Source organism: Fonsecaea nubica (assembly GCF_001646965.1).
Source record: "Fonsecaea nubica strain CBS 269.64 chromosome Unknown Scaff119, whole genome shotgun sequence".
In the NCBI taxonomy this organism is placed as follows: Eukaryota; Fungi; Ascomycota; class Eurotiomycetes; order Chaetothyriales; family Herpotrichiellaceae; genus Fonsecaea; species Fonsecaea nubica.
Genome location: NW_019173792.1, coordinates 43,066 through 65,502, shown reverse-complemented (window position 1 = coordinate 65,502; position 22,437 = coordinate 43,066). Strand labels below are relative to the sequence as shown.

The window sequence follows — 22,437 nt, the reverse complement described above, 5'->3', positions numbered from 1 at the left end:
ACCACGATGTGAGCGATCGGATAGTTTCTGCTGTTATTCCTCTTTCATGACCCGCTGAATGCCGCTTGTCTCCTCGTTGAATAGATTGTCTGTCAACCACGACCTGGAAATGGAACCGAAAATTCAGCAAATGCGTTGCTCCGGGACTACAAGAGTCCACATGACTAGATGCCTTGGATACACCTGCCTGCCAAATGAGTTGAAGAAATGTACCAGAGCCTGCAAGGAGTGCAACTTCCAAGTGCACCGATATAATACGGATTGAGTAAGGAGGACAACGAGACGACGACAAGGGGTATTTCTGAAATGTAGTAGTAAGTATTGTTCTGGGATGCATTTCTTTTCTCTTCATATCTCCCAGCAACAACGCATGGTTCGAAGCATCATACTATCTTCACCCTGGCCGCGGCCTGTTCCTGAGAGCATATGACAACTACTAGTATTGCCTCAGATCATTCAAGAATACACTACAGTTCTTCGCTACCAAACCAAGTCGCTCGAGCACACACACAGCATTGTAACTAGACAAAATAAACCCTTCTCCGACCCCGCGGATATAGCTCACAACGCCTCTTATCCCTTCACTCTTCATTGCTGCATACTCCCGACGTGCAGTGCGATCAACGAGAACTTGAGAGTACTCAAAGACAATGATACTCAAAATGCTACATCGTGTTATACGTTCCCCATTCCTTGCTACCTCTCCCATTCTGCTCCTTCTTTTACTCGTCCAAATTTCGAGCGCAACGCCCTTGACCGCTTTCGGTGGACACGAACAAGATGTCCTTCTCCCTCGTGCGATCATGAAAAACGGCACCTGCGACGAAGGCTACGAATGGACCGTCATCACCCCGCTCTCGACTCAAGGCGCCACGTGCTGTCCGGTCGGGTACAAAGGAGAAGAGGCAAAGATGTTGGGTAATCTGGCGGGGACGTTCTGCTGCCCCGAGCATATCGACACGGTGCCATGCGATGCCCACGACCGCGAAATGCCAACGACACCCCTCACCTGTCCGGAGCCGGGGCAGCTAATCGGCGCGCTCTGCATGTATTATTATTGGTAGAGGAGCCTTCTTCAGAGAAGAGGTCGGACTGACGGACCTGAATACTGGAATTGCCTTTTGGACAAATTAGGGACGACCGCTAAGAAGGCAGACAGGGAATGGTTGACGGTTCAGTGGTGTTGGGCCCTGGAACCGAAATGGTTTTACGTATCAACCACTGCAGCGAGCTTTCTACCAAACACGGCGAATTGAAATTCAGCGCCGTTGAGCTGGGTGACCACCCTTCATATGGGGAGAGCGTGTTACGTGTCAGGGCAATGCTCCAGATAAGAAGTCATACTGGACTGGGCTAGATATCAAGCACTCGCCATAAGAATACAAATCTGAGCCTGGTGTCGAGTTGTCCTCTGCATTGACTTAGTTAATCTAGAGGCAGAAATCGGTCTGCCTCCTGTCTGTAATGCTCTGCCGTCGAACCTTGGTTCGATGCCCATCCAGTCGTCCCGATCTCTGTGAGAGCGGGCGAATCAGTAAGTCAAGGCCTGCTGGAGGGGACAGGACCAAAGTCACAAACAAGCCCCTGACGCCAACTTGCTTCACATATCCATCTCTCACTAACATCGGCTGAATCTCGAGTGACAAGTGACAGTGACGGTGAACGATGTTCCGACTTCCACTTCACTCCAACCCCGAGTCACCCCTGAGATGTCTTCACTCCGGGACGTGTCGTTTGCTTGAAAAAGCGCGAAAGAAAACTGACCAGCCGCAACGCTTGAACAGAGCTTGAGGACTGATCTATCGTGAGAAGGCACTTTGAATCTTCTTTTCTGTTGGAGTGGCTCGAACTTGATTCGGGGTGTCGTGACCATCCTCGTCGCCGGCTCTTGAACCGTCGAGTTGACTCATTATTGTCCCCTCATTCTTGTACCCAACCAGGTATTCTGGCCTTGTAAGAAGGCTCATCAAGATGAATCAAATCACAGTCAAAGATGAGTCCGGCGCTGTCGCAAGTGAGAGGAGGTTGTCTCCAAGCTCGCCCGGCACTGGATCAGCAGGCTTCGCTCGCCACATCGAGACGCAGGATGAATGGCCGTCCAGTCGAGATTTCGCCCAGAGATATAGTCGGTACGACACACAGGGCTTCTTGGTCGATTTCGAACATACAACCGCATACACGCTACCCAGGAAGGCACCCGTGCCTCCCCGTCCCAGCACACCAATCTCACCGTCCGGTCTCACCAGCATCACTCTTATCGACCAGTCGTCTTCGCAATCGGTGCCACTGATTGCGATACCATACGAGTCTACATCTGAGGCAGACTCCCAACCACACGCAAGACCTCAGATCAGGTTCAGCGACACGTACCGGAAGTGGTGGTTGCAGCAATATTCCCGGCCGGAGCCACTGGTGCGGCTTGCGTCTAGGACTTCAGCTCAGGGAAGCCGGCAAGGTTTCTGGCTCGCTCGAGGTACACTGAAAGGGTGTGACGAGGTGATGATGCAGCAAGGCCCCGGGTATTGGTTGGCAAGGGCGACAATGAAGGACGCTAAGCAGGACGGCGAGGCAGGGAGCGCTGACATACCCTCTCGGTTCTGGGGTCGTGTCGTCGACAAGGTACGAAGAATCAGCGGCGAAGAGAAATGACCCTGTGAGATGAAGAGTTCAGACGTCCTGGAAGTTGGTCAAGTTTCACCATTTGCAGACCTCTTGTCACCATCGTCGAAGTGGCTAGCATGGATCTCAGCCAGGTTAAATCTCTTTAATGTTTCATAATCGCTTCCCACCACGCTCATTCCAACCACATTTCGATACACATCGACAAGGACAAGCTTGTCATAGCCTTTCAAGTCGACCGAGTGTTTTCCGTGTCCCAGAGCGGTAATCTTGTCGGCGACTGCGCGAATAACTTCGTCTCGACCAATTTTGTTGTTGTTGCGGATTGTCGGTCGGATAGCGAACTTGCATGGTCGCTGTTTCAGCTCAACGTCGTTCTTGGAACTTGTCTCGTCCTCGTCGGCTACGTCAACATCGATCGAAAAGTGTTTGGGCAGGACTTGATCACACAATGATTGCAGTCCATCATTCAAGGTCTTCCGAATTAAAGTGACTGGAGTGAGTCTCTTGATGTAGCGACTTCGTGGCCCCGCATCTTCCTTGCTCGAGGCCGAAAGGCACAATTTGCGGACTGTTTCAACAGGATCAAAAGATGTGTTTCTAGGAAACCGTACAAAGGAGACGCATGGAATATCGAGAGTTATAAAGGAGAACTTCGGTGACGACACATCCTGAGGCTCTCGATTAGTCCTTAAGGAGTCCAACTCAGCGAGGACATCGGCCTCGATGTCAACCTCCCCCACGTCACCGTTGTCTGGGTTCATGTCTGATGTTGCCTCCACGGGCTGACCGCTTGGTTCAGCCGCAAACAACTGATGGCATGGTCAGTTAATGTCACATGGCAGGTAGACACTGCGCTCACCTCATCTAACAAGTCAGATAGCTCTTGCAAGCATTTCTTCTCCTGACCCTTGTCACAGGTGACGAAGATTCCAACATCATCGCTATGGATTCCGGACGCACTGATGGCGGCGAGGCGGCGAGATTTCGTTCGCGAATCCTGTGGTTTCGGAGTCCGATACTTGCTTTTGCCCATATTGTCTTTGCGAGGCTTTGTGTCTGATTGTGACTGTGTATTGTCCATTTTAAGCCTTTTGGGTGATCTGCTCATCGACTCATCAGGATGCATGTCCGGGAGAGCCTGAACCTTCGCCGTATCTGTCTAGGAGATTCGTATAACTAACAGGAGTAGGAGACTTCGAGTTTTTCAGAGATTTGCGCCGTTGAAGTTCGTATAGGATGAAGAGAACGACGCGATTATTCTTCGAGGCTGCAAAGTGCAAAATGGGCGCTGGCTGATGCCAAAAGCCACTAATCCTCTTTCGGAATGCGGCGTATTTCTTGTTTTGTCTTCTTCGTCTCCCCCGTCTCCCCCATATTCTTTCTCCTCTCCTTGCTTCTATTCTGATAACCACCCTGGACGTCTTTCTCAATGCTAAGTTGCTCCTGCACTGACCGGTCGTCTATCCTGGCTTCGGCCACTGGTCGTCTCACCGTGACACCCGCGTTGAACCGGACAATGGAGCCATTTGTCCAGTGCCGGCCTCGTGATGGCCTGGTTTAAGCGCCTCTCGCGACCGAGGAGGCGACTATGGGGATGGTAGTACAATCCCATCTCTCCTCCGGTGGCTTTGGAAGTCATTGCCTTGATTCCTTGATTGGTTCGTTCCCTGGCCCATTTCTGGACAAGCTTGTCGAAGCTCTCTCCGTGTGACTATCAATGCTTCAAACCCCTGTTTAGGAGGGCGTGGACCACAGTGTCGCTCTGCATGATGCATATATGGGCACATTTCAAGCAGCAAAAAGCATATTATGATCCATGACAGACCGGCTTTCTCTTCTTCTTCTTGTTCTGATCCTCTTTCTTCTTCCTGTGGCTCAATTACCCCGATGGCGTCCTTTTTTGGCCCAAAGACGCGGGCTGACTCCTCAAAAATGATTGTCAATGGAGGACTTGGTGGACTTGTATGTCCAGAACCCACGGTTGTACACCAAGTGCAGGAGAAGATGGATAATAACATTGTGTCCAAACTGCGTCGTCGGCCTCCTCCACTGCGAATATCAAGTGGTTCTGATGCTGCATCTTGGTCACCATGTCTGGCTTCAGCACCACCATGCTCCGGGCTTGGAGGACTCTTGACTCCCAAGACTCCCACTGACCGACGTAAATATTCACTACTGGGGTTTGATTTCAGGGATAGGTCTTCACCGTCAACAACACGGTACAACCCTGCCACACCCTTGACACCGGGGTTTTCCCTGCCGGAGATGCCAGCCAGTCCGACATCACTGTATTCACCAACAGCGGCAGAGTTGCCAGGTTCACTTTTGTTGGCAAGCCAAGGTTTCCCGCAAACAAATCCCATATCACCCCCGCCATCTCTTCGACTGCTTCGCCGAGACACTGATGATTCCACGACAAGCTCTGTGCCAACTCTCTCAACCTCCGCATCTAGCGATGACGAAACAATGGAAGCTTTGCGAAGCCTGACCACCCCTTTGAGAAAGCACGACCGGTCCGTCGGAAGCACGATGCCTCTCTACACCATCGGAAGCCGCGCCCCCGCAGGCCTACAGTCCACACAGCCATTTACTGCAATGACCATCGAGGAGCTGCTGGATAAACTGCCTGAATGCGACCATGCGACCATATCCCAGCACTGGTTGCCCGCTATGCGCAGTCAACTGCAGAAGATGACGACTCTGCTCAACGAAGCTTGTAACCTGAAACTCGAGTCAAGCGTTGATCAAGTAAACCTGAGTAGTGTAAGAAGCTCGACCTTTGCGACCACCTTTGGCACTGACCTTCCTCAGGCCCTCAAATCCTTCTGCGATCAACTGCGCTTGATCACGGCCGAGTACCGCAAAATTGTCGAGTCCGCGGAATCGCTTGCTGAACGAGATAACAAGGTCTCTCACGAACAACTGAATGAACTCGAAGGGCAGGTAGAGGAAGCTTTGGAGAGGATGACGGCCAAAGACAAGGAAATCGAAGACAAAGACCGAAGAATATCAGAACTTCGAAATACCGTTCACGAAGTCACCCGCCTCTTGGGCACATTCATCCAGAACAATGTCCCTAGCTGGGCGCATACCATCGACGAGCCCAAGACTCTACAGGTTCTTCGAATCATAGCCGACTACACGCGCAACGAGCCTCACGAGTCTGTGGATTACGTTCGAATCGCCGAGGAGACCCTAGATAAATATGTTGGAGATTTGCGCGACGCGCGAAACCTCATCAGAGACTATCGCAAGGTATTGCATGGGCAGGGAGCCATGATCCAAGACCAGTCGAAAAACCTCGACGCATCCGTGGACAGGTACGACAAGGCAGTCAAGCTTGTCCAGCAGAAGGATCACGAGCTTTTGCTTCTTGTGCAACAGAACGACGATCTAAGCAGAGACTTGCAGGAATGTCGAGCCGCACTTGCCGAGAGCCAACAGATGCGGACGGACTCGGAGAGGATGGAAAGAAGATATGAAGAGCTGCGAGGGACTATGGTCAGCATGCAAACGAGCTATACACTGGAACTTGATCAACGCGATGCCGAGATATCGAATCTTCGTCAAAAGCTGGGTAGTGCTCGCGAGGAGGTTTTCGCGCGACGGGAGGATGTCAAGAACGTCATCTCCCAAGCCAACGCGATGCTCCAGCCGCCTACCGATGCAGCCGCCATGGCTGCAAAGAACAGCAGCACGTCCAAAGCCTTGAGGTTCTTTGGAATGGAGAGGGACAAAGACAAATACCGCAAGGGCACTCTCCCCACGAGTTACAGCATGATTGGACTCCCATCGGAGGATTCGAGGTTCTCGTCCAAGGAGGTGGCTTCCACGGTCGATCGCGCAGCACTTCGCCACAGACCTTCTTTGCAGACACACGCAAATCCGCGAGCATTGACGACACCAAATACACCCATTGATAGCTGTCAGAGTTCGAACGAGACTGTCATGACAGCACCAACGTATCGGCCACGATCTGATTCACTCGGTGCTGTACGTTGTGGCGCTCCCACTACATCTTCCATAGATACCGACAAGTCGCTTCCTGACCCCCCAGCGTACCCGAGGCCTCATCCCCTGGCGGCTCGAGTTGCTGAAATTGCTCCGTCAATCGAGAGCCCCCTCGCGGCACAGATCACATCAGATTACTTTAAGAATGGTATCATGGGACAGACCGCTGCGCGACGCGTGCTCAGCAAAATCACCGAAGTTTCCGATATCAACTCATCTCCGGACAGTGGCCTCCAGACGGAGCGAGTTCTGGATGAAAACAAATCCGACCACAGTGTCGCCAGCAGCGATCGTGAAGTCTACCGTAAGAGCATCTGCGCGTTGGATATGTTGAACTTATCCAGTGGACTACCCTATAGCGACACGGAAACCGACATTGAACGAATAATTCGTGGTGGAGGTCCTAGGAGTCCACCGAAGCCCAGCTATTTTCATGCCTACCAGGAATATGAAGCCCGCGACGATGGAGGAAGACAGCAGCAGCAAGACGAGTATGATGAAGAACAAGTTCACACCGGTGTGGCGCATGTCCTCCACCTTCGACCGGGAACACGGAACCTCAGAGGAGCAAGTGCAAGGTCGAGCGAAGCAGACAGTCGGGAGTACGAGAGTGATTCTGGACGAGAAGGGAGACGGGAGAGACTTAGGGAGAGCATGGTGAGCAACGAGTCGGGCTATCGCACAGAAGACTCGGAACCAAAGACTGTGGCTCAGCTGTATCATCAGGGGAGACGGCATATTCGTGGTTGATGAGCAACTACCGAGTAGACTTGTCGACCAAACGCAAGTGCTTGGGGATGGATGACTTGATGCACGCGGTTGTACGACTGACCATCGGAGAATGAGGATCGTGTGGCAGTGCATGAAGGCTGTTCCGGCCTGGCTGGTGGAGTTGGGAACGTTATCACGAGAGCTGAAGATCAAGAGAATTGGCCGACATGGTCATTGATGAGGGCTGGATGAATCGAGGGTTAATAAAGCTTACAGCCAATCTTGAATAGTTTCTCCCCATAGTAAGCGAGACATCAATCAACAGGGTTGCTTCGCTGCTCAACCTGGCTGGCGGTGCAGCAGAAACCTTTCACACAGTGAGGAAGAGCAATTTCACCGAACTCTGGCCTCAGATGAGATTACCTTTTCAAAGAGCGGGCGCTCCATCGAAAAGGATAGCGATTCAGAATGGCGAGGGAGGCACTGCTGAATGTTTGATATAGGTATTGATATTGATATTAATGTGGCAACAATGACTTGTATTGTACAGAGTAGGGCCAGCAGGATCGCAGGACCGCAGATCCGCAGGACAGTAGTGCAATGGTGCAGCAGAACAGTATTGCAGAAAGGACAGTAGCGCAACAGTATAGTAGTGCAGTAGTTCAATAGTTCAATAGTGCAGAAGGACAGTAGTACAGTAGTACCGTAGTATAGAGTACAGATCTGCCCACTGCCGCATCAGAGAGCAGAGTAGTGTAGTGTAGTACAGCGTAGAGCAGCAGAATGAGATATGATAGTACCACTCAGAGGGAATGCCGCAGAGAACCAACACCCACGCCCACGCCCACGCCCAACGCAAAGCAAAACAATGTGAAAGACGAGCGAGGATGCCATCCGTCTTGCTTCCTTCCGGGTTTGGAGTCGACCCGTTATCAAACATGGGTGGTCCCTTTTCAGAGAACATGCTTTCCCCCGGCTTGGAGTGGAGTGGCGAGAGACGTGGATAATGATGGTTTGTCTCTGCCTGGTTTGCTTCCCTGGCTGGCGCAAAGTCAAGCATCTACCGTCAAGGCGATCTCTCTGTCTCATCCATCTTACACCTCTGTATAGTTCCATCCCCGTGAACCATGTGGCAGATTTGTCTGCCCTTGTAGATTGCGGTGGCGCACAAACTACAGGAAGCAGAATGCTCACTTTCAGGGAAAGCCTTGCCCCGTCGAGTCATGCCGTCTGTGGCGGACGTGAGACCGGCTCCGAAAGTGTTGAGTGCAGCGAAAATAAATGCTGGCTTCGACAAAGAGGCAGAATTTGCAGCTATCGCTCCCGTCGCAAAGAGCATGGCGGGTGGATATTCAGTGGTTGCGTTGAAGAAGATGTTCAAGAAGATGTTGTAGATAGTGTCGTCTGAAGGCACATAAACATGGTCATTCGCTCAGGATGACAGGGCTTGTAATTTCCTGTAGGCGTTGCTGGTGCCAGGAGGGTGCGAGGCATTGATCAGGGGACATAGACAAGGCCGAAATCCCTCTAGGGATCAATCCCATCGGTGAGGACTTCAAAAATACCCTTTCGGGAGAGACCGACAGCCGCGCAGATGTCAAGCGACACAATGATTCAAGTGGTAGGCAATGTTTGTTGACTTCAGGTGTCCTTTTGTGAACTCTGGCGGCCAAACTCTATCCAATCTCTTGTAAATGACTTCTTGATGGTCCTTAAATCTCTCTGCGTTGAGGCTGCCATGGCCTATCGGACCTGACTACCTTCAACCGCTGCTTCGTGCTTCATGGACGCCTCACGCCCAGATTTAGGGTGCAGGGTTTGCATTTCTATCTCATTCTCCTTGCGACCGACAGCATTGCGCCTGGCGGTGGGGTTGGCAATGGTAAGGCTCTCAGATAAGCTTCGGATTTGAGGCTGCACGACGCGTGAGATATTATGGTAGCCATTCTGAGGGAGTTGGATGAGGAGATTGTGCAGGCAGGAGAGAACCATGGTTGTGAAGCGGCCCATGGCTGCGGATCGCGCGTCGGATTTTGAGAGGTACGGAGGCACGGCTTGGTTCCCAGGATCAATGAGATGTGACGAGGTCTGATAACCGGAGAGCGTTGTCGTGGGCGGGAAATGCAATACACAAGTTAATCGCAGTGCTGAAAGATGAGAACGGTGATGAATATGCAAGTTGGAGAACTGCGCATGCACTGTGATGTAGTAGAAGCGTCTCAGGAAAGGTGCTTCTCGGTAAATGCGGCAATGCGTGTAGCCGCTGAGTAGAGTGTGACGGCGTTGATAAAGGTGACAGGGGTAGAGCGATTCAACCTCGACGATGGGGAGAATGTACGAGACACTCGGTACGAGAGTGCTGTTGAGCGTATCTTCACATGTCTGTCTTGATAAAAGGACAGTCCAACATACTGCTCAGTCAGTAATTTGTCCAGAAGAAGAGGAGGGACAACAAGTGGATAAGGCGATAAGGCACAGACGGGGGATGTTTATTGTTCTTGGTGCGGGTTGTTTGTGGCGGGAATGCGGAGGAATGGGGAAGAATCCACAATTCGAAGTATGAAAGTGTATCTCGTGCCCTCGTACAGTATTATTATTATCTCCTTGTGCTCGCCCCTCAATGTCTCCCTGCGGAAATCGTTTCCGCCCTCCATTCACCCACTCATCCACTCACCCATTGTCCCAATGTAACCACCGGCCAAACAGATGATAACCGCTTCATATCTTTATTGACCAAGCACAACTTTCCCGTCACAGTATACCTCCTCGTACCAGTGTCATGGCAGCCGATATTCCAACCTGCAGGTGGGGAATAGTATGTATGCCACCACTACTCCCATGCTCTTTACGAAGTGGCACTACTGACAGCCTCTGCAGCGACCGGTCTCATTTCTTCCTGGTTCGTTGAAGACTTGGTCCTCCACCGACCCGATGCCAAAGCAAAACATGTCATCCAATGCATCGGGTCCTCATCGATGCAGAAGGGTAAAGACTTCGCCGCAAAACATTGCCCGAATGCAACCCCCACCATCTATGCTTCATATGATCAAGTCTACTCGGACCCAGACGTGGATTGTGTCTATATAGGAACTCCACACTCCTTTCATAAAAGCAACTGCCTCGATGCCATTGCCGCCGGGAAGAACGTTCTGTGCGAGAAATCGTTCACCATCAACGCCCGCGAGGCACGAGAGGTGCTCGATGCTGCAGAGAAGAAAGGTGTTTACGTCCACGAGGCGATGTGGCTACGGCATCGACCTCTGGTGGCAGACTTGAGGAAGCTACTATTCAAAGATAATGTCATTGGGGATATCTTCCGTATGTCCTCTGACTTCAGCTTACTGGTGCACATCCCTAGTTTGCCAGACACCTCGCGATACAAAGATCTTAAGCTTGGTGCCGGAACATTGCTAGATACTGGCATCTACCCGCTAACATGGGCGTTCCTGGCACTGGATCCCAACACCCCTGAAAACTCTGAAAGACCGACCATCCTTGCAACTCAAAGCCACCTCCACGGAGTCGAAGTCACTTCGAGTATCCTGGTACAATACCCATCGACGGGAAGACAGGGAATCGTCAGCTCGACCACCATGTCGGGCGGGTTTGGCGAAGCCATTTGCCGCATTCAAGGCACCGAAGGCTACATCGATGTACATGGCGCAGCGCCATCGCATCCTCTGTCCTTTACAGTCTATCGACGGAAAGAAGACAACAAACATGACTTTGAAAGCAAAACATACGACTATCCTCGTGTCGGGCGGGGGTTTTTCTACGAGGCGGACAACACCGCCCTCGACATTGCGGCTGGCCGGAAAGAGAGCGCCATCATGCCTTGGAAAGAGACTATCCGCGTCATGGAGATTATGGACGAGATCCGAAGGCAGGGAGGAACGAAATACCCTCAGGATGAAGTGATGCAGGAATAATGAGCATTGGGTCGTCAGCCTCGTGATGGCGCCAGCCTTGTGACCACCTCAGCCTCGCTGACGTCATATTCAGGGGGACGGAGCGCGTGGTTCGCGATCCCCGGACCTTCATTCCTCGAACAAACTCTCCTTCAATATCAGACAGTGGCCTTTTATATACCGAGAATATATCAACAAAAGCTGCCCTCGCTCGCTTATTCTTATTCTACAGCTGATCGCTCACTCCACAATGACCTCCTTCTATCAACTGCTGTCTCAAGTGCCCGTCCTGTCCTCGTTTCTACTTCCCGCTCCTCTCATAACAACCGACAGCGTCAGTCAAGACACCCTTTCATCTTCAACTTTCAACCCCTCAGTCTGCCCCAACCCCCCGTCCCTATCATGTCCGTCGCCCCCGGCGCAAGATATAAACACATGCTGTGTGAACCACCCGTCAGGACACTTCCTGCAGACCCAGTTCTGGGATACGGAGCCACCCATCGGGCCCAACAACTCTTGGACCATTCACGGCCTCTGGCCAGATCTCTGCACGGGAGGGTTTGACGCGTTCTGCGATTCTTCGCGCTCGCATTCCGACATTCGGACCGTCCTCCGCCACGCCCTAGAGGGCCAAGATGGTGCAGGTGAGGCGCACGGTGGAAATCATCCAGCCATGGTCGACGAACTGCTCTCGTTTATGGAGACGTACTGGCTCTCCCTCAACGGCGACCACGAACACCTGTGGGCGCACGAGTGGAACAAGCACGGCACGTGCATTTCGACCCTCGAGCCGGACTGCTACGGGGCTCCTCCGCCGACACCAAACCGGCGGCACCGCCACCTCGACGTCCTGGATTACTTCATCCACACGACCTCCCTCTTCAAGACGCTCGACACGTACTCCATACTTGCGGAGGCCGGCATCCTTCCCTCGTCCCAGAAGCGATGCACGCTCCAGGAGCTGGAGGAGGCTGTCCAGTCCTCTCCACACGGCCAGCCGGTGACGTTCCGCTGCAACCGCCGCGGCGAGCTGGACGAAGTATGGTACCATTTCGCGGTGATGGGCTCGCTGAGACATACATCTTACGACCTCGAGGACGGCGAAGCCAGATCCGAGGCCGAAGCCATCATGATGTCTCCCCGAGAAGACCATGGGCGCGACATATCCTCCTCCTCCTCCTCTCTTTCTAACCTCTCTCACTCGCCGTTCCTCAACACCACCACCGTGCGGAAACACTTCGTGCCCGTCCCGCCCGACGGAGCTCTCTCAAACTGCCCGAGACGCGGGATCAAATACCTCCCCAAGACGCCTGGTGACGAGGCGCCACTCCCGCCCCCACCCCCCCTCTCCTACAAAGACTACCACCACTGTCGGTGGCGAACCCACCTCCACCACCGCCCCCTTCACAGGCAAAGGCCACCTTGAAATCCACGTGCTTGACTCTGCGCCCACGTCCGAGACCGAGGCCGAGTCTAAGCCCGAGACCACCACCACACGAAAGGGCTGCCTCATCCGCCAGGGCCAGTGGTACGTCTCGGGCACGTGCGCGACCTTCCGCGCCCAGCACGACGTCGTTGACCCGGGCCACCAGGCCTTGTTCTCCCTCTCGTCGTCGTACTCGCCGTGTCTGGTGAACCCGGTCACCGGCAGATTCGAGTGTGCAAACTCTGCAAAGGTCCAGGGCATCTTTTCTTACGCCGACAACGGGCATGGCGCCAACGTGCTCGCATATCACAACCACAGCATCTTCTACGCACACACCACTCCGAAGAGGTTCGAAAAAGTGGATCTGTTTGCTGATGATGGAAATGGCGCGAGGAAAGTCCAGGTGGAGATCCATTGGGTACCAGCATAGTTCTGGCGTCCGGCATACAGGTGTCTGAACAAGTTGCGCTATCCACTATTCCTGTTGACTGGAATGTTTAGCTGCGGCATTGTTACATCCTTTATCCATCTCATGGCGCTCTTCGCCAATATACTCTTCACTTGCTTCCACTTTCCGGCGGCAACAAGTCGTCGCTACTTCCAGGCCAACTCATCCCACTGACTCGACGTCCCATCTTCTTGACCTCTCGCATTCCGGCTCCAAACAGGGTTTTGACCCTCTCTCCACTGATCTGTCTCTCCGTCTTACGCCGTGATTTGACGATCTTCTCTTCCCCACCTCCAGGCACCTTGACCAGCTCCACTCGTGATGGCAAGGTGTTGTTTGCAGCCTTTGGGGGCGGGCAAACATGTCCACTCTCGAGCATTGCCACACTCAAAGAATCTGTCACTTCTCCCGAGGCATCAACTTTGCAACAGGAAGAGAAGGATTGAGGCTGAACAGATCCTGAGATTTGCACAGCCATTGGGGATGGTACTGGATCCTTACTCCGCCCTCGACTCCTGAAAACACTTACAGATGGCATTTGTGGGTTTGAAAGTCGGTGCGCTTCGGCTGCTCTGCGAGATGCACGTTCCTCTCGCTCCTTCATAGCCTTTGCTCGCGTCTCGGGAGAACACTCGAAGTAGGATGTTCGACGACGATGTGAAGTGAGCTGGACAGTATTCGACTTCGGCAAAGATTTGCCCTCAATAACATGCTGTCTCTTTGGTACGAGAGGAATGAGAGATGCCAAATTGCCTGTGGTCTTGCTTTTCGCCATAGTGCCTTCACCGTAGAACGCTCTCGAAGTTTCGGTCAACCCGGCCTCAGCATTGACGCTCGATACTCTACTGCTTGGTGTCGAGCCATGTCCAGGAGAGGTTGACATGCTCAACGAGAATGGTTTGAAACCATTTGACCCCGACATGCCCAGCCGCCTTTCCACTTCTTTACCCCCAAACGCGAGACTTCCGGCTCGATGGAGGCTTTGACGCGAAACTCCTAGCTTTTTGAGGAGGATATTCTCAAAGTCTTCAAAGCTCTTCAAGGCTTCTTTCGTCTTGCAATGCTCTCTAAGCTCATTGAGCGCACTGTTCATACGCACCTTCTCGCTATTTTCGAAAAGACGGTCAGCCTTCTTTTCGGTCGATCCTGCGGGCGATTGAGGTGGTCTGTTCAGCTCCTTCATGCGAAGTCGGTCACAGAGAGACATATATCGGCCAGCCCAGTACGATGCGTCCTCCGCGGCATACACCTGTCTGAGGGTTAACAACGCTCAACGGCGATAAAATACTTGATCGTTCTCTCACATGTCTTGCATCAATGTCCGAAATCTGACTCGGGCTCGAGCTCGAGCTCGTGACGCTTCCAATACTGGTTGTCATTGTTGCCGAAGTTGGAATGTCGCTGTCTCGCCAGTTTTTATTCGCTAAAGTGGAATTGATGAACAAAAGCCGACCAGATGATGACGTCCTCTTCATGCTTTCGAGGCGTTGTGTATTGGCAACATCGTTCAGTGACAGCTTCAGAGTTGGTGCAGGTTCAGCTGTGCCCCTTGCTAGAGGATTTCGGTATTGACAAGCATTTCTAAGTCGAGCGCGATTGACTGCCGCTTCTCTCTGGACTTGTATCATTAAGTCCATCTCTTTCTCTGTCATCCTGCTTTCGTTCAATGCATCGGCGATATTGAGCTGACTTATATTATCGTGATGCTGTTCTGAGGAGCACAGTGAGACAGAGATAGGCTTTCTCGGAGAAGGCGTTTGGTGTGTCGGAGCAAAGCATGAGATATTGCCCAGAGTTTGTGTTCGCGGCAGAGGTGGGTCGAGGGGTTGAAGGAGGCGTCGTCTGGTGATTATCTCGCGAGGTGAAGACAGGAGGCTTCCCATCGTCTTGGACTTTGGCAGTGCAGTAGTGCTGGATACCTGCTTGAGGTGATACGGAGCGACAACAGCTTCATGACTGCTCAACGAGTGCGTGGACATGTTTCGGATATAGAGCTGTTGTCGGGTTCCGGACAGATCATGATGGGACCGTTGCTTGTACGGAAGTAAGGACTCTTTATTGGGCCGCGGTGCCTCAGCCTGGGCCATCCGGAACGAGCTAGGCGGAAGAAAGTCATTACGATGCCATGATATCCGGTGCATGTGAGGAATTCTGGGGAGACTTCTCCCTGCTGCCGAGTCCCTTCTATCTGCTCGAGCAGCTACGGGCGTTGCCTGGCGAGAAGTGCCAGATTTTGGCCGTGGGATGGCGGAGACTGAAGAGTGACGGCTGCGTGCACTGAGAGAAGCAGGATCGGGGTTAGGTGGCATTTTGAGCCGCGGCGAAATGAGAGGACAAAACGGTGAGCGTCGCACTCGCTTCACTGGGGATCGAAAGAAATGCAAGCTGGAATGATGAGGGAGTGGCTCACAGAAACTATGAGAGGAGAGAAAACAGCCACCATCAGAGTACCGACCCATGTCGGAGGCGAGGGCAGTCTCGATGCCTCGCTTGCAATACGGTCAGAAAGCTTCACGTTCTTGAGGCAAGAGCGACGTGCAAGTGAGGGTATTGAGGAAGGCTCGATCTGAGAACCAACCAAGAAGAAGTATAGTCTGCGTTGGAAAAAACAACCATGATGTTGTTGGAGCGAGAATCAAGGACTACGACGCGCACTCCTCCTATCTGCCAGACCTTCTCTCATCACCAACAATCACAACACCTCAATGCCTGGATTCTCAGCCTTGCGCAATTCGAGCAAGGCTGACCACATGCAAACCCGGATTTGGATTCCGGCCTCAAGGGGCTCAGCACCACTGTGACTTCTACATGACATCAACCAATGACATCACAACTATTCAACGAAATCCGAGTACAAAACCTCAAGGAGAATATGATCTGGTCTTCTCTAATGCAATACCATAATCACACGCGACTTGTCTTCTGGAAACCCCTCCGACAAAAGAATCACACCAAGACACCTCCTACCTAGCAGCCATGTCTGAGCAATACAAGGGGCAAGACCTCATGGACATTGCCAAACAAGCCGAACGAGATCTCGCGTCGGCCAAATCCAAGCACGGTGCGCAAGACAGTGGCTTTGGAGGCAAAACGGTCCCTGGAGGGAGCGACAGCAGTATGTATAGAAACTTTCCCACATCTGCTCCTATTGCACCGCACACTGATCAAACCCCTGTCACATATAGCAACCGAATCTGGCATCGATCAATCAGTAACCAACAAGTTTCCCGGTAGCACCGCTGAATACGGAAGCAAAGTCTCGGGTGCGGGTGACAACAGAGAGATTCCCGTCGAAGAGGGCGGTGGTATACAGAAAGGCACAGGGCGGCCGACCAAGGCTGGTGATTTTGAAAAGGGCGCCCCTGGCGAGGGCCCCGAGGATGTGAGCAGGCAATATGCGGAACAGTACGGTGGTAATGATGATGTGAGGAGTAATATCAAGAATGCAACAGCATGAACGATCTCGGGTGCATTGAGGCCGGCATGGAAGTGGAAAACATATATGGTATACAAGTTTTACATGTGATCGAGGAATAGCCTTCTGCAAGTCTCTCAAACCTGGGGATTGGACATCCCAGAAACTACCTTTCCCTTCATTCTCGTCCTTCCGATTAACCGTCAATGAATATTTATCCACAACAGCCCTTTCCAGCATTTCCCTCAGCATTGACTCCCAAACACCACGCTCACACTGACTTTAGCAGACATAGCAGACCGGCCCCACGTCGGCTTCAAATCTCACAGTGTTTGTACAGTCTGGAAGAAGGGATTGCTCATCAACTTCTCGTCACCCTTGACCATTTCTCTCATCAACCGTAACTTGTCGTCCTTGGTCATGTCCTTGCCTTCGACCTGCTCTTTCCATTTCTGTAGCGTAGCCTTCAACAGTTGGCTGGCTTCGTCCGCATCTTCCTTTGACCACTCGTTCTGCTTTTGTTCGCCGGTGGCACTCGTAAAGTCTTCCAACTCCTCGGCCTTTCGTCTCGCCATGCTGACCACCTTCTCTGGAAACCGCACAAGCTCCGCGACGTGAATGCCAAAGCTTTGGTCACTGATGCCGGGTTCAACTCTGTACAACAAGGTGACCTCCCTTCGTTTACTCGAAGCGGACTCACCCTCGCCATTGGTCATGGCGACATCTTTATCCTGATCACCCACAAATGCCACAACATGGAGATTCTTGACCGCATTCGGGAACTTGTCCGCTAAAGCGGTCAATTCATGGAAATGAGTGGCAAAGCACCCAAAGGCGCCGATCTGCCCGACTATTTCTTCACTGATGGCCCACGCGAGACCGAAGCCGTCATATGTGCTCGTGCCTCGGCCGAGCTCGTCGATAATGATCAACGAGTCTCTGGTGGCACTTTTCAGGATGTTTGCGGTTTCCAACATTTCCGCCATAAAGGTCGAGACGCCCTTGAGTTGAGAATCTGATGCTCCTACACGAGCGAGGATGCAGTCAAATATCGTCAGCTCTGCTTCTGTGCAGGGCACGAAGCTGCCGATCTGGGCCATCAGAGCAATACAACCGATCGTGCGAATGTACGTCGATTTACCGCCCATGTTTGGACCTGTGATGATGAGAAACCGGGAGCTGTCTCGCCTCAATTCGACGTCATTGGTGATGAAGTTGATGTCGTCCTGAGCTTCCATACAAGGGTGGCGCGCTTCTTTCAAGACAGTATCCCCCGTGCCCCGTCTATGCATCTTCGGCCGGACGTAGGCTGTGGGAGCATGGACGGAAGCATGGGCCAGACTGACCACCACGTCCAGGTGAGCGATAATAGCAGCAAGCTGCTCAATAACTGGAGTGTACGATGAAGCCACTTGAACAACCTCTGATACCAGTGACGACTGTTTTCGGTTGTAAGATCCGGAGAGCTGGTCGTGCTCTCTCCTCAACTCCGACAGTTCGTTCGTCGTAAAGTAGACGCCGTTCTTTTGCGTTGATATTTCCTTATAATCCTTCTTGTTCCGTATGCAACCCGCTTCGTTACGCGTAAGCCGGAAACAGTGCCCATGTACTCTGTGATTCTCCAGAAAGAGCTTCTTGTCAAGCTCTTGACTGAGATCTTTGCCCACTCGACGGTGCTCGACCTCCATGGCGTGCTGTACTTTATCGAGCTTGGCTCGAATCACCTTGAGTTGCTCATCAAATTCCGGTTTGATAATGAATTCATGGCGATCGAGGGCCTCGAGGTCCACGGTGGTCTCAACCATTTCGGCCAATTTCCCAAGAAAGCTCGATAATTCTTTCAGTTTTGAGGTATACTGTGTCTCCAGTGGTACTTGATACTGTTCGTCGACGACTGTTTCGAGCGCCTCGATGAAGCCTGGGAGCCGGATAACAACCTGATACGCCCGAACCACATCCTCTAGATTTGCATGCTTGCGCTGAAATTTCTTCGCCAGTCGATATAGGTCAGGAATTGAGCGCAGGTGTTCTTCTTGCATGGTTTGACGAAGTTCAGTGTCGGTGACAAAAGCTTCCACTAGTTGCTGCCTCTTCTCGATTTCCGCCAGATTCATCAGCGGTTGTTTGAGCCACTGTGCAAGTAGGCGGCCTCCAATCGGGGTTTTGCAGTGGTTGAGCAGCCCAAACAAGCTCATGCTTTTCGCGCCGTCTCGTGGACCCGGCATGAGGTTCAGAGCTCTGAGCGCCGCTGCATCCAGTTTCATGTACTGACCCAGGTCGTGCTGATACAGCCGGTATTGCCCAAAATTGCTGGGGTCTGTCATGACGCCCAGATACTTGATCAACGCAGCGGCACTACCCATTGCGAGCTTAAGTTCTGTCTGCGGTAGAAGTCCCATGGCATTTTCACCCTTCAGGAGTCTTGCCAGGTCTTGTTCGATATCCTTCGTTCCCCAGTCGGCTGCAGACCTCTCCGAAATGGCAATGCCACAAGAATCGGCAATCTGCTGTATCTTTGCTAGTTCGGGATCCTGTTTCTGGAGACTTCCCGCCACGATACACTCCTTCACGCCCAGCTGGATAAGAAGGCTTTCGAGATTGGAATAAAGGTCGTTGTCCAAGAATTCACTGACACCGAGTTCTCTGACGCTGGCGTCTGCAAAGCACACGCCGACACTTCGGGCCTCGCCAGCCTTTGCACTGACTCTGACAGCCAGGATGATGGGTGCGCCATCGCCCTGACTATCTATCCCCGAGCCCAGCTCTTCCTCAACTGCCTGCAGGTTTCCAGGGCTAGCTTGACGGGCCAGTTTCCACTGGCCTTTACCACTGGTCTCCCAGATCTCCACTCTCTTGCCTAGCTTGAATAGCGCTTCTCGAAGGAGGTTGCGGAAAACCGTAGTCGACATTGTGACACTGGGCAAAACATTTTCGCTTCGACCGAGGTTTCTAATAACAGCGGTTGTCTTGTAGACAGTCCGAGCGATAAATTCCGCATCTTCTCCATGCGCCGAGTACCAGTCGACTCGATCAAAGACACGAATAGTATTGTTGCCGTCCGGTTTCGCTGGGAGAGATCGAAACAAACGAATGAATCCAGTCTCGTCATCAACCTTTGTATTTGTTCTTAGCAACTTTGCATCTTGGACGGAGAAGAGACATCATACCTTGAGCTCGGGTCTGGAAGCCATGTTGTCTTTGCTGGGACTGGTGAGTGATAGCGACGTTGGCTGTTGGATTGTGAACTTCCATGGAGACTTTTTGGAAACCCACTTCACTTCAACGCGATTTACGCGTCAACACGAAAACTTGGCACTGACCGCACCGCACGCGAGTTTGGGCTTCCCCGCATGTTGCCACTGTTGCTTACCTATATTAGTGGCTGTTCCTCTGTCTTTGGGGCTCGGTGCCTGGCTAGGCGCTCTCCCTGTTAAGCCTCCGCCTAATCTCACACCCTCGTCCGCCAACAGATCATGCCCCCCAGTCAGATAACCTGTCAAGCCTGTATCTTGATCATGAGGCTGTTTCAGGGTCCCCAGAATTGGTCAAGGACCACAATCCTGTTTCTTCACCCTTATTTTGGGGTTCAAACCTCTCAAAGGTCTCAAATCAGATGTAGATCACCATCTACTCAATGCTGGTGACCCTCCTGTGCCAGCTCGGGACCGTATTTGCTAAAGCTGACTGACCACTCGTGTCCTCTCTTTCCTGCTGACACTTCCATACCCTCCTGCTACCTGTGTCCATGACCAGCCTCGTGCCTTCCTACGGCGTGCCAGAGGTCTTGTTGCTCCTTCTCTGGTCAACCAGCTGCCATGAGGTTGCCTTCTTCTTCGTCTTGGTCTTTGTCTGTTTTTTCTCCTTCGCCCATTTCAACCATTCCCCATCACAGGCCAGTTCAGCCGCTTATTTCGTATTTGGCACGTTATTGTTATCGTTCTCCTTTGTCACGAGCTTGGCTCATTCCGCAGTCACTTGGACGAAATATCCACAGGACCTTTTCCATCATGCCGAAAGGAAAGGACAAATCAATTATGGACTTCACTAGTCAAAAGGTCAACGAATCCCCTCTCGAGGCTCAATCTCGCAAAGATGCCAATTTCGAAGACATCGAGGCCAAATTACCCAAACGCTGGAGCAAGACTGAGATGAGCTTCATTGATAAAGGCACCAGTATGTCAGAATCCCAAGTATCGAGGTGAGCAGCCACTGACGCAAACTAGGCCTCTTGGGTTCGAAGAACCCCTTCGGCAAGAAAGCGGACCCCAAGGACAACATAGTATGGCTCCTGGACAATATAGCATACAGACCGATCAAGCCCGGAAAAGAGGTGACCCAGCCATGGCAGGCCGAATTCGTGGCTTGCTTCTTCCGTGAAGGTCGAAAAGACTTTACCAAATATGTTAGCTCCATTGCCGACTTGGTTGGGTTGGATGGCAAGGCTGGCGTTGACGACGCGGCCAGAAAGAGGATCGAAGAGCGCATCAAGCCCTTTGTCATGGCCATTGCTCCAGCCCGCACAATTCAGATCAAGATTCCCTGCCCAGGCCCGACAGCTATCCCTCACAAACGTGTTCTCGGACCCTCCAACCTCAATGGAATCAGCAGTCAGACCTTACTCACCGGTGGTGCCGATGATGCTGACGGAAAAACGGTGGTCTGCACAAGCGAGGGCGACATCTTCCCCAGTCTAAAATGCAACACACGATTTATCGGTCCCGAGGGTTGGGGCGTCATTTCAGATATCGATGATACAGTGAAAGTGACAATGACCCCGAGTCCCACGGGTATTCTGCAATCCACCTTTGCCGACGTTCCCAAGACGACCCCAGGAATGCCCGAGTTCTACAAGGTCCTTGATGAGTCTCTGAAATCTCCGGCTTGGTTCTATCTGTCGGCTTCTCCATATAATCTGTATCCCTTCCTCCATGACTTCCTCGATGGCAACTACCCTCCAGGGACTCTCATCCTGCGAGATGCCTCGTGGATGTATTTGGGCGGTCTCTTGCAATCTCTCACTCAAGGTGTGAAAGAATACAAGACTGATCGCATCGACAAGATCCAATCTTGGCTTCCGAACCGCAAGTTTGTCTGCATCGGTGATTCGACGCAATCGGACCCTGAGGCGTACGCTGCCATGTACGCCAAATATCCTGATTGGATCAAGGCAATCTACATCCGCAAGGTCGTTGAAGCACCTCACATGGAGACCAAGAACAAGAACGAAAGATTTATTGATGCGTTCAAGGATGTTCCTGACCAGGTGTGGAGGGTTTTTGTGGACCCGAAAGAATTAGCGGATCACTTCAAACATGTCGCCGGTGTTGCGCATGCGGGTGTGGTTGGCAACATGCTCGGTCTATAGTGCCAGACCGAGCATGCGAAACGAACCCCTTCGAGATCACGAGCGCAAACACCCCAGTCCCGCACCCCGGAGGCCAGAACACCGCTCCGCTCGCCGAGCCCAGCGCCGAAGACCTCCTAAGGCTACGAGAGTAAGAAAACTAGGCATTGCTGACCTTCAACGCAACCTACGAATGGCGCCGACTTTGGGCCGACATGGGGCGACTCGATGGTGGGGTTTACAACGATACAACGTTTTCCCTAAGAATCAAACTGGAACATACTGGATGAAGACTGCGGCGTTGCGGGATTGGTGTATTGATACTCATGGGTGAGAGGATGTGACGAATTCCCTAGAAGCCTGGTGAACCCTAGATACCTACACAAGTAACATTTCAATCAAGGAGATTCGATCGATGAATAACTGGACCACATTGCACCATCTTACCTTGGTATCGATGCGTGAACACTGCCCCGTACAACGACAATCATCGATATCACCAATCTGGAAAGTTTTATGCGCGTCCGTGGAGTATCACCGAAGGCGCCAGGT

At 52.3% G+C, this 22,437-nt stretch overlaps 10 protein-coding genes across 10 annotated transcripts; 7 read left to right on the top strand and 3 right to left on the bottom strand.

Annotated features, from left to right (window-relative positions):
• Positions 1-662: 662 nt before the first annotated feature.
• AYO20_10711 (hypothetical protein) lies at positions 663-1,064 on the top strand (the record flags this gene model as incomplete). The annotated part of the gene is made up of 1 exon (XM_022648967.1): positions 663-1,064. The coding sequence occupies one exon, from the start codon at positions 663-665 to the stop codon at positions 1,062-1,064; it is 402 nt and encodes a 133-aa protein (XP_022495067.1).
• A 907-nt stretch (positions 1,065-1,971) lies between these two features.
• AYO20_10710 (hypothetical protein) lies at positions 1,972-2,649 on the top strand (the record flags this gene model as incomplete). Its single annotated transcript, XM_022648966.1, has 1 exon — positions 1,972-2,649. The coding sequence occupies one exon, from the start codon at positions 1,972-1,974 to the stop codon at positions 2,647-2,649; it is 678 nt and encodes a 225-aa protein (XP_022495066.1).
• Positions 2,650-2,687: 38 nt separating this feature from the next.
• Positions 2,688-3,655, bottom strand: AYO20_10709 (hypothetical protein; the record flags this gene model as incomplete). The annotated part of the gene is made up of 2 exons (XM_022648965.1): positions 2,688-3,431; positions 3,482-3,655. The coding sequence occupies 2 exons, from the start codon at positions 3,653-3,655 to the stop codon at positions 2,688-2,690; spliced, it is 918 nt and encodes a 305-aa protein (XP_022495065.1).
• A 1,433-nt stretch (positions 3,656-5,088) lies between these two features.
• Positions 5,089-7,383, top strand: AYO20_10708 (hypothetical protein; the record flags this gene model as incomplete). Its single annotated transcript, XM_022648964.1, has 1 exon — positions 5,089-7,383. The coding sequence occupies one exon, from the start codon at positions 5,089-5,091 to the stop codon at positions 7,381-7,383; it is 2,295 nt and encodes a 764-aa protein (XP_022495064.1).
• A 2,740-nt stretch (positions 7,384-10,123) lies between these two features.
• On the top strand, positions 10,124-11,273 carry AYO20_10707 (hypothetical protein; the record flags this gene model as incomplete). Its single annotated transcript, XM_022648963.1, has 2 exons — positions 10,124-10,163; positions 10,222-11,273. The coding sequence occupies 2 exons, from the start codon at positions 10,124-10,126 to the stop codon at positions 11,271-11,273; spliced, it is 1,092 nt and encodes a 363-aa protein (XP_022495063.1).
• Positions 11,274-11,502: 229 nt separating this feature from the next.
• AYO20_10706 (hypothetical protein) lies at positions 11,503-13,108 on the top strand (the record flags this gene model as incomplete). The annotated part of the gene is made up of 2 exons (XM_022648962.1): positions 11,503-12,565; positions 12,663-13,108. The coding sequence occupies 2 exons, from the start codon at positions 11,503-11,505 to the stop codon at positions 13,106-13,108; spliced, it is 1,509 nt and encodes a 502-aa protein (XP_022495062.1).
• A 127-nt stretch (positions 13,109-13,235) lies between these two features.
• Positions 13,236-14,505, bottom strand: AYO20_10705 (hypothetical protein; the record flags this gene model as incomplete). The annotated part of the gene is made up of 2 exons (XM_022648961.1): positions 13,236-14,375; positions 14,431-14,505. The coding sequence occupies 2 exons, from the start codon at positions 14,503-14,505 to the stop codon at positions 13,236-13,238; spliced, it is 1,215 nt and encodes a 404-aa protein (XP_022495061.1).
• Positions 14,506-16,102: 1,597 nt separating this feature from the next.
• On the top strand, positions 16,103-16,583 carry AYO20_10704 (hypothetical protein; the record flags this gene model as incomplete). The annotated part of the gene is made up of 2 exons (XM_022648960.1): positions 16,103-16,241; positions 16,312-16,583. The coding sequence occupies 2 exons, from the start codon at positions 16,103-16,105 to the stop codon at positions 16,581-16,583; spliced, it is 411 nt and encodes a 136-aa protein (XP_022495060.1).
• Positions 16,584-16,864: 281 nt separating this feature from the next.
• On the bottom strand, positions 16,865-19,732 carry AYO20_10703 (DNA mismatch repair protein msh-2; the record flags this gene model as incomplete). Its single annotated transcript, XM_022648959.1, has 2 exons — positions 16,865-19,654; positions 19,709-19,732. The coding sequence occupies 2 exons, from the start codon at positions 19,730-19,732 to the stop codon at positions 16,865-16,867; spliced, it is 2,814 nt and encodes a 937-aa protein (XP_022495059.1).
• An 816-nt stretch (positions 19,733-20,548) lies between these two features.
• Positions 20,549-22,040, top strand: AYO20_10702 (hypothetical protein; the record flags this gene model as incomplete). Its single annotated transcript, XM_022648958.1, has 3 exons — positions 20,549-20,714; positions 20,765-21,882; positions 21,942-22,040. The coding sequence occupies 3 exons, from the start codon at positions 20,549-20,551 to the stop codon at positions 22,038-22,040; spliced, it is 1,383 nt and encodes a 460-aa protein (XP_022495058.1).
• Between the last annotated feature and the right edge of the window lie 397 nt (positions 22,041-22,437).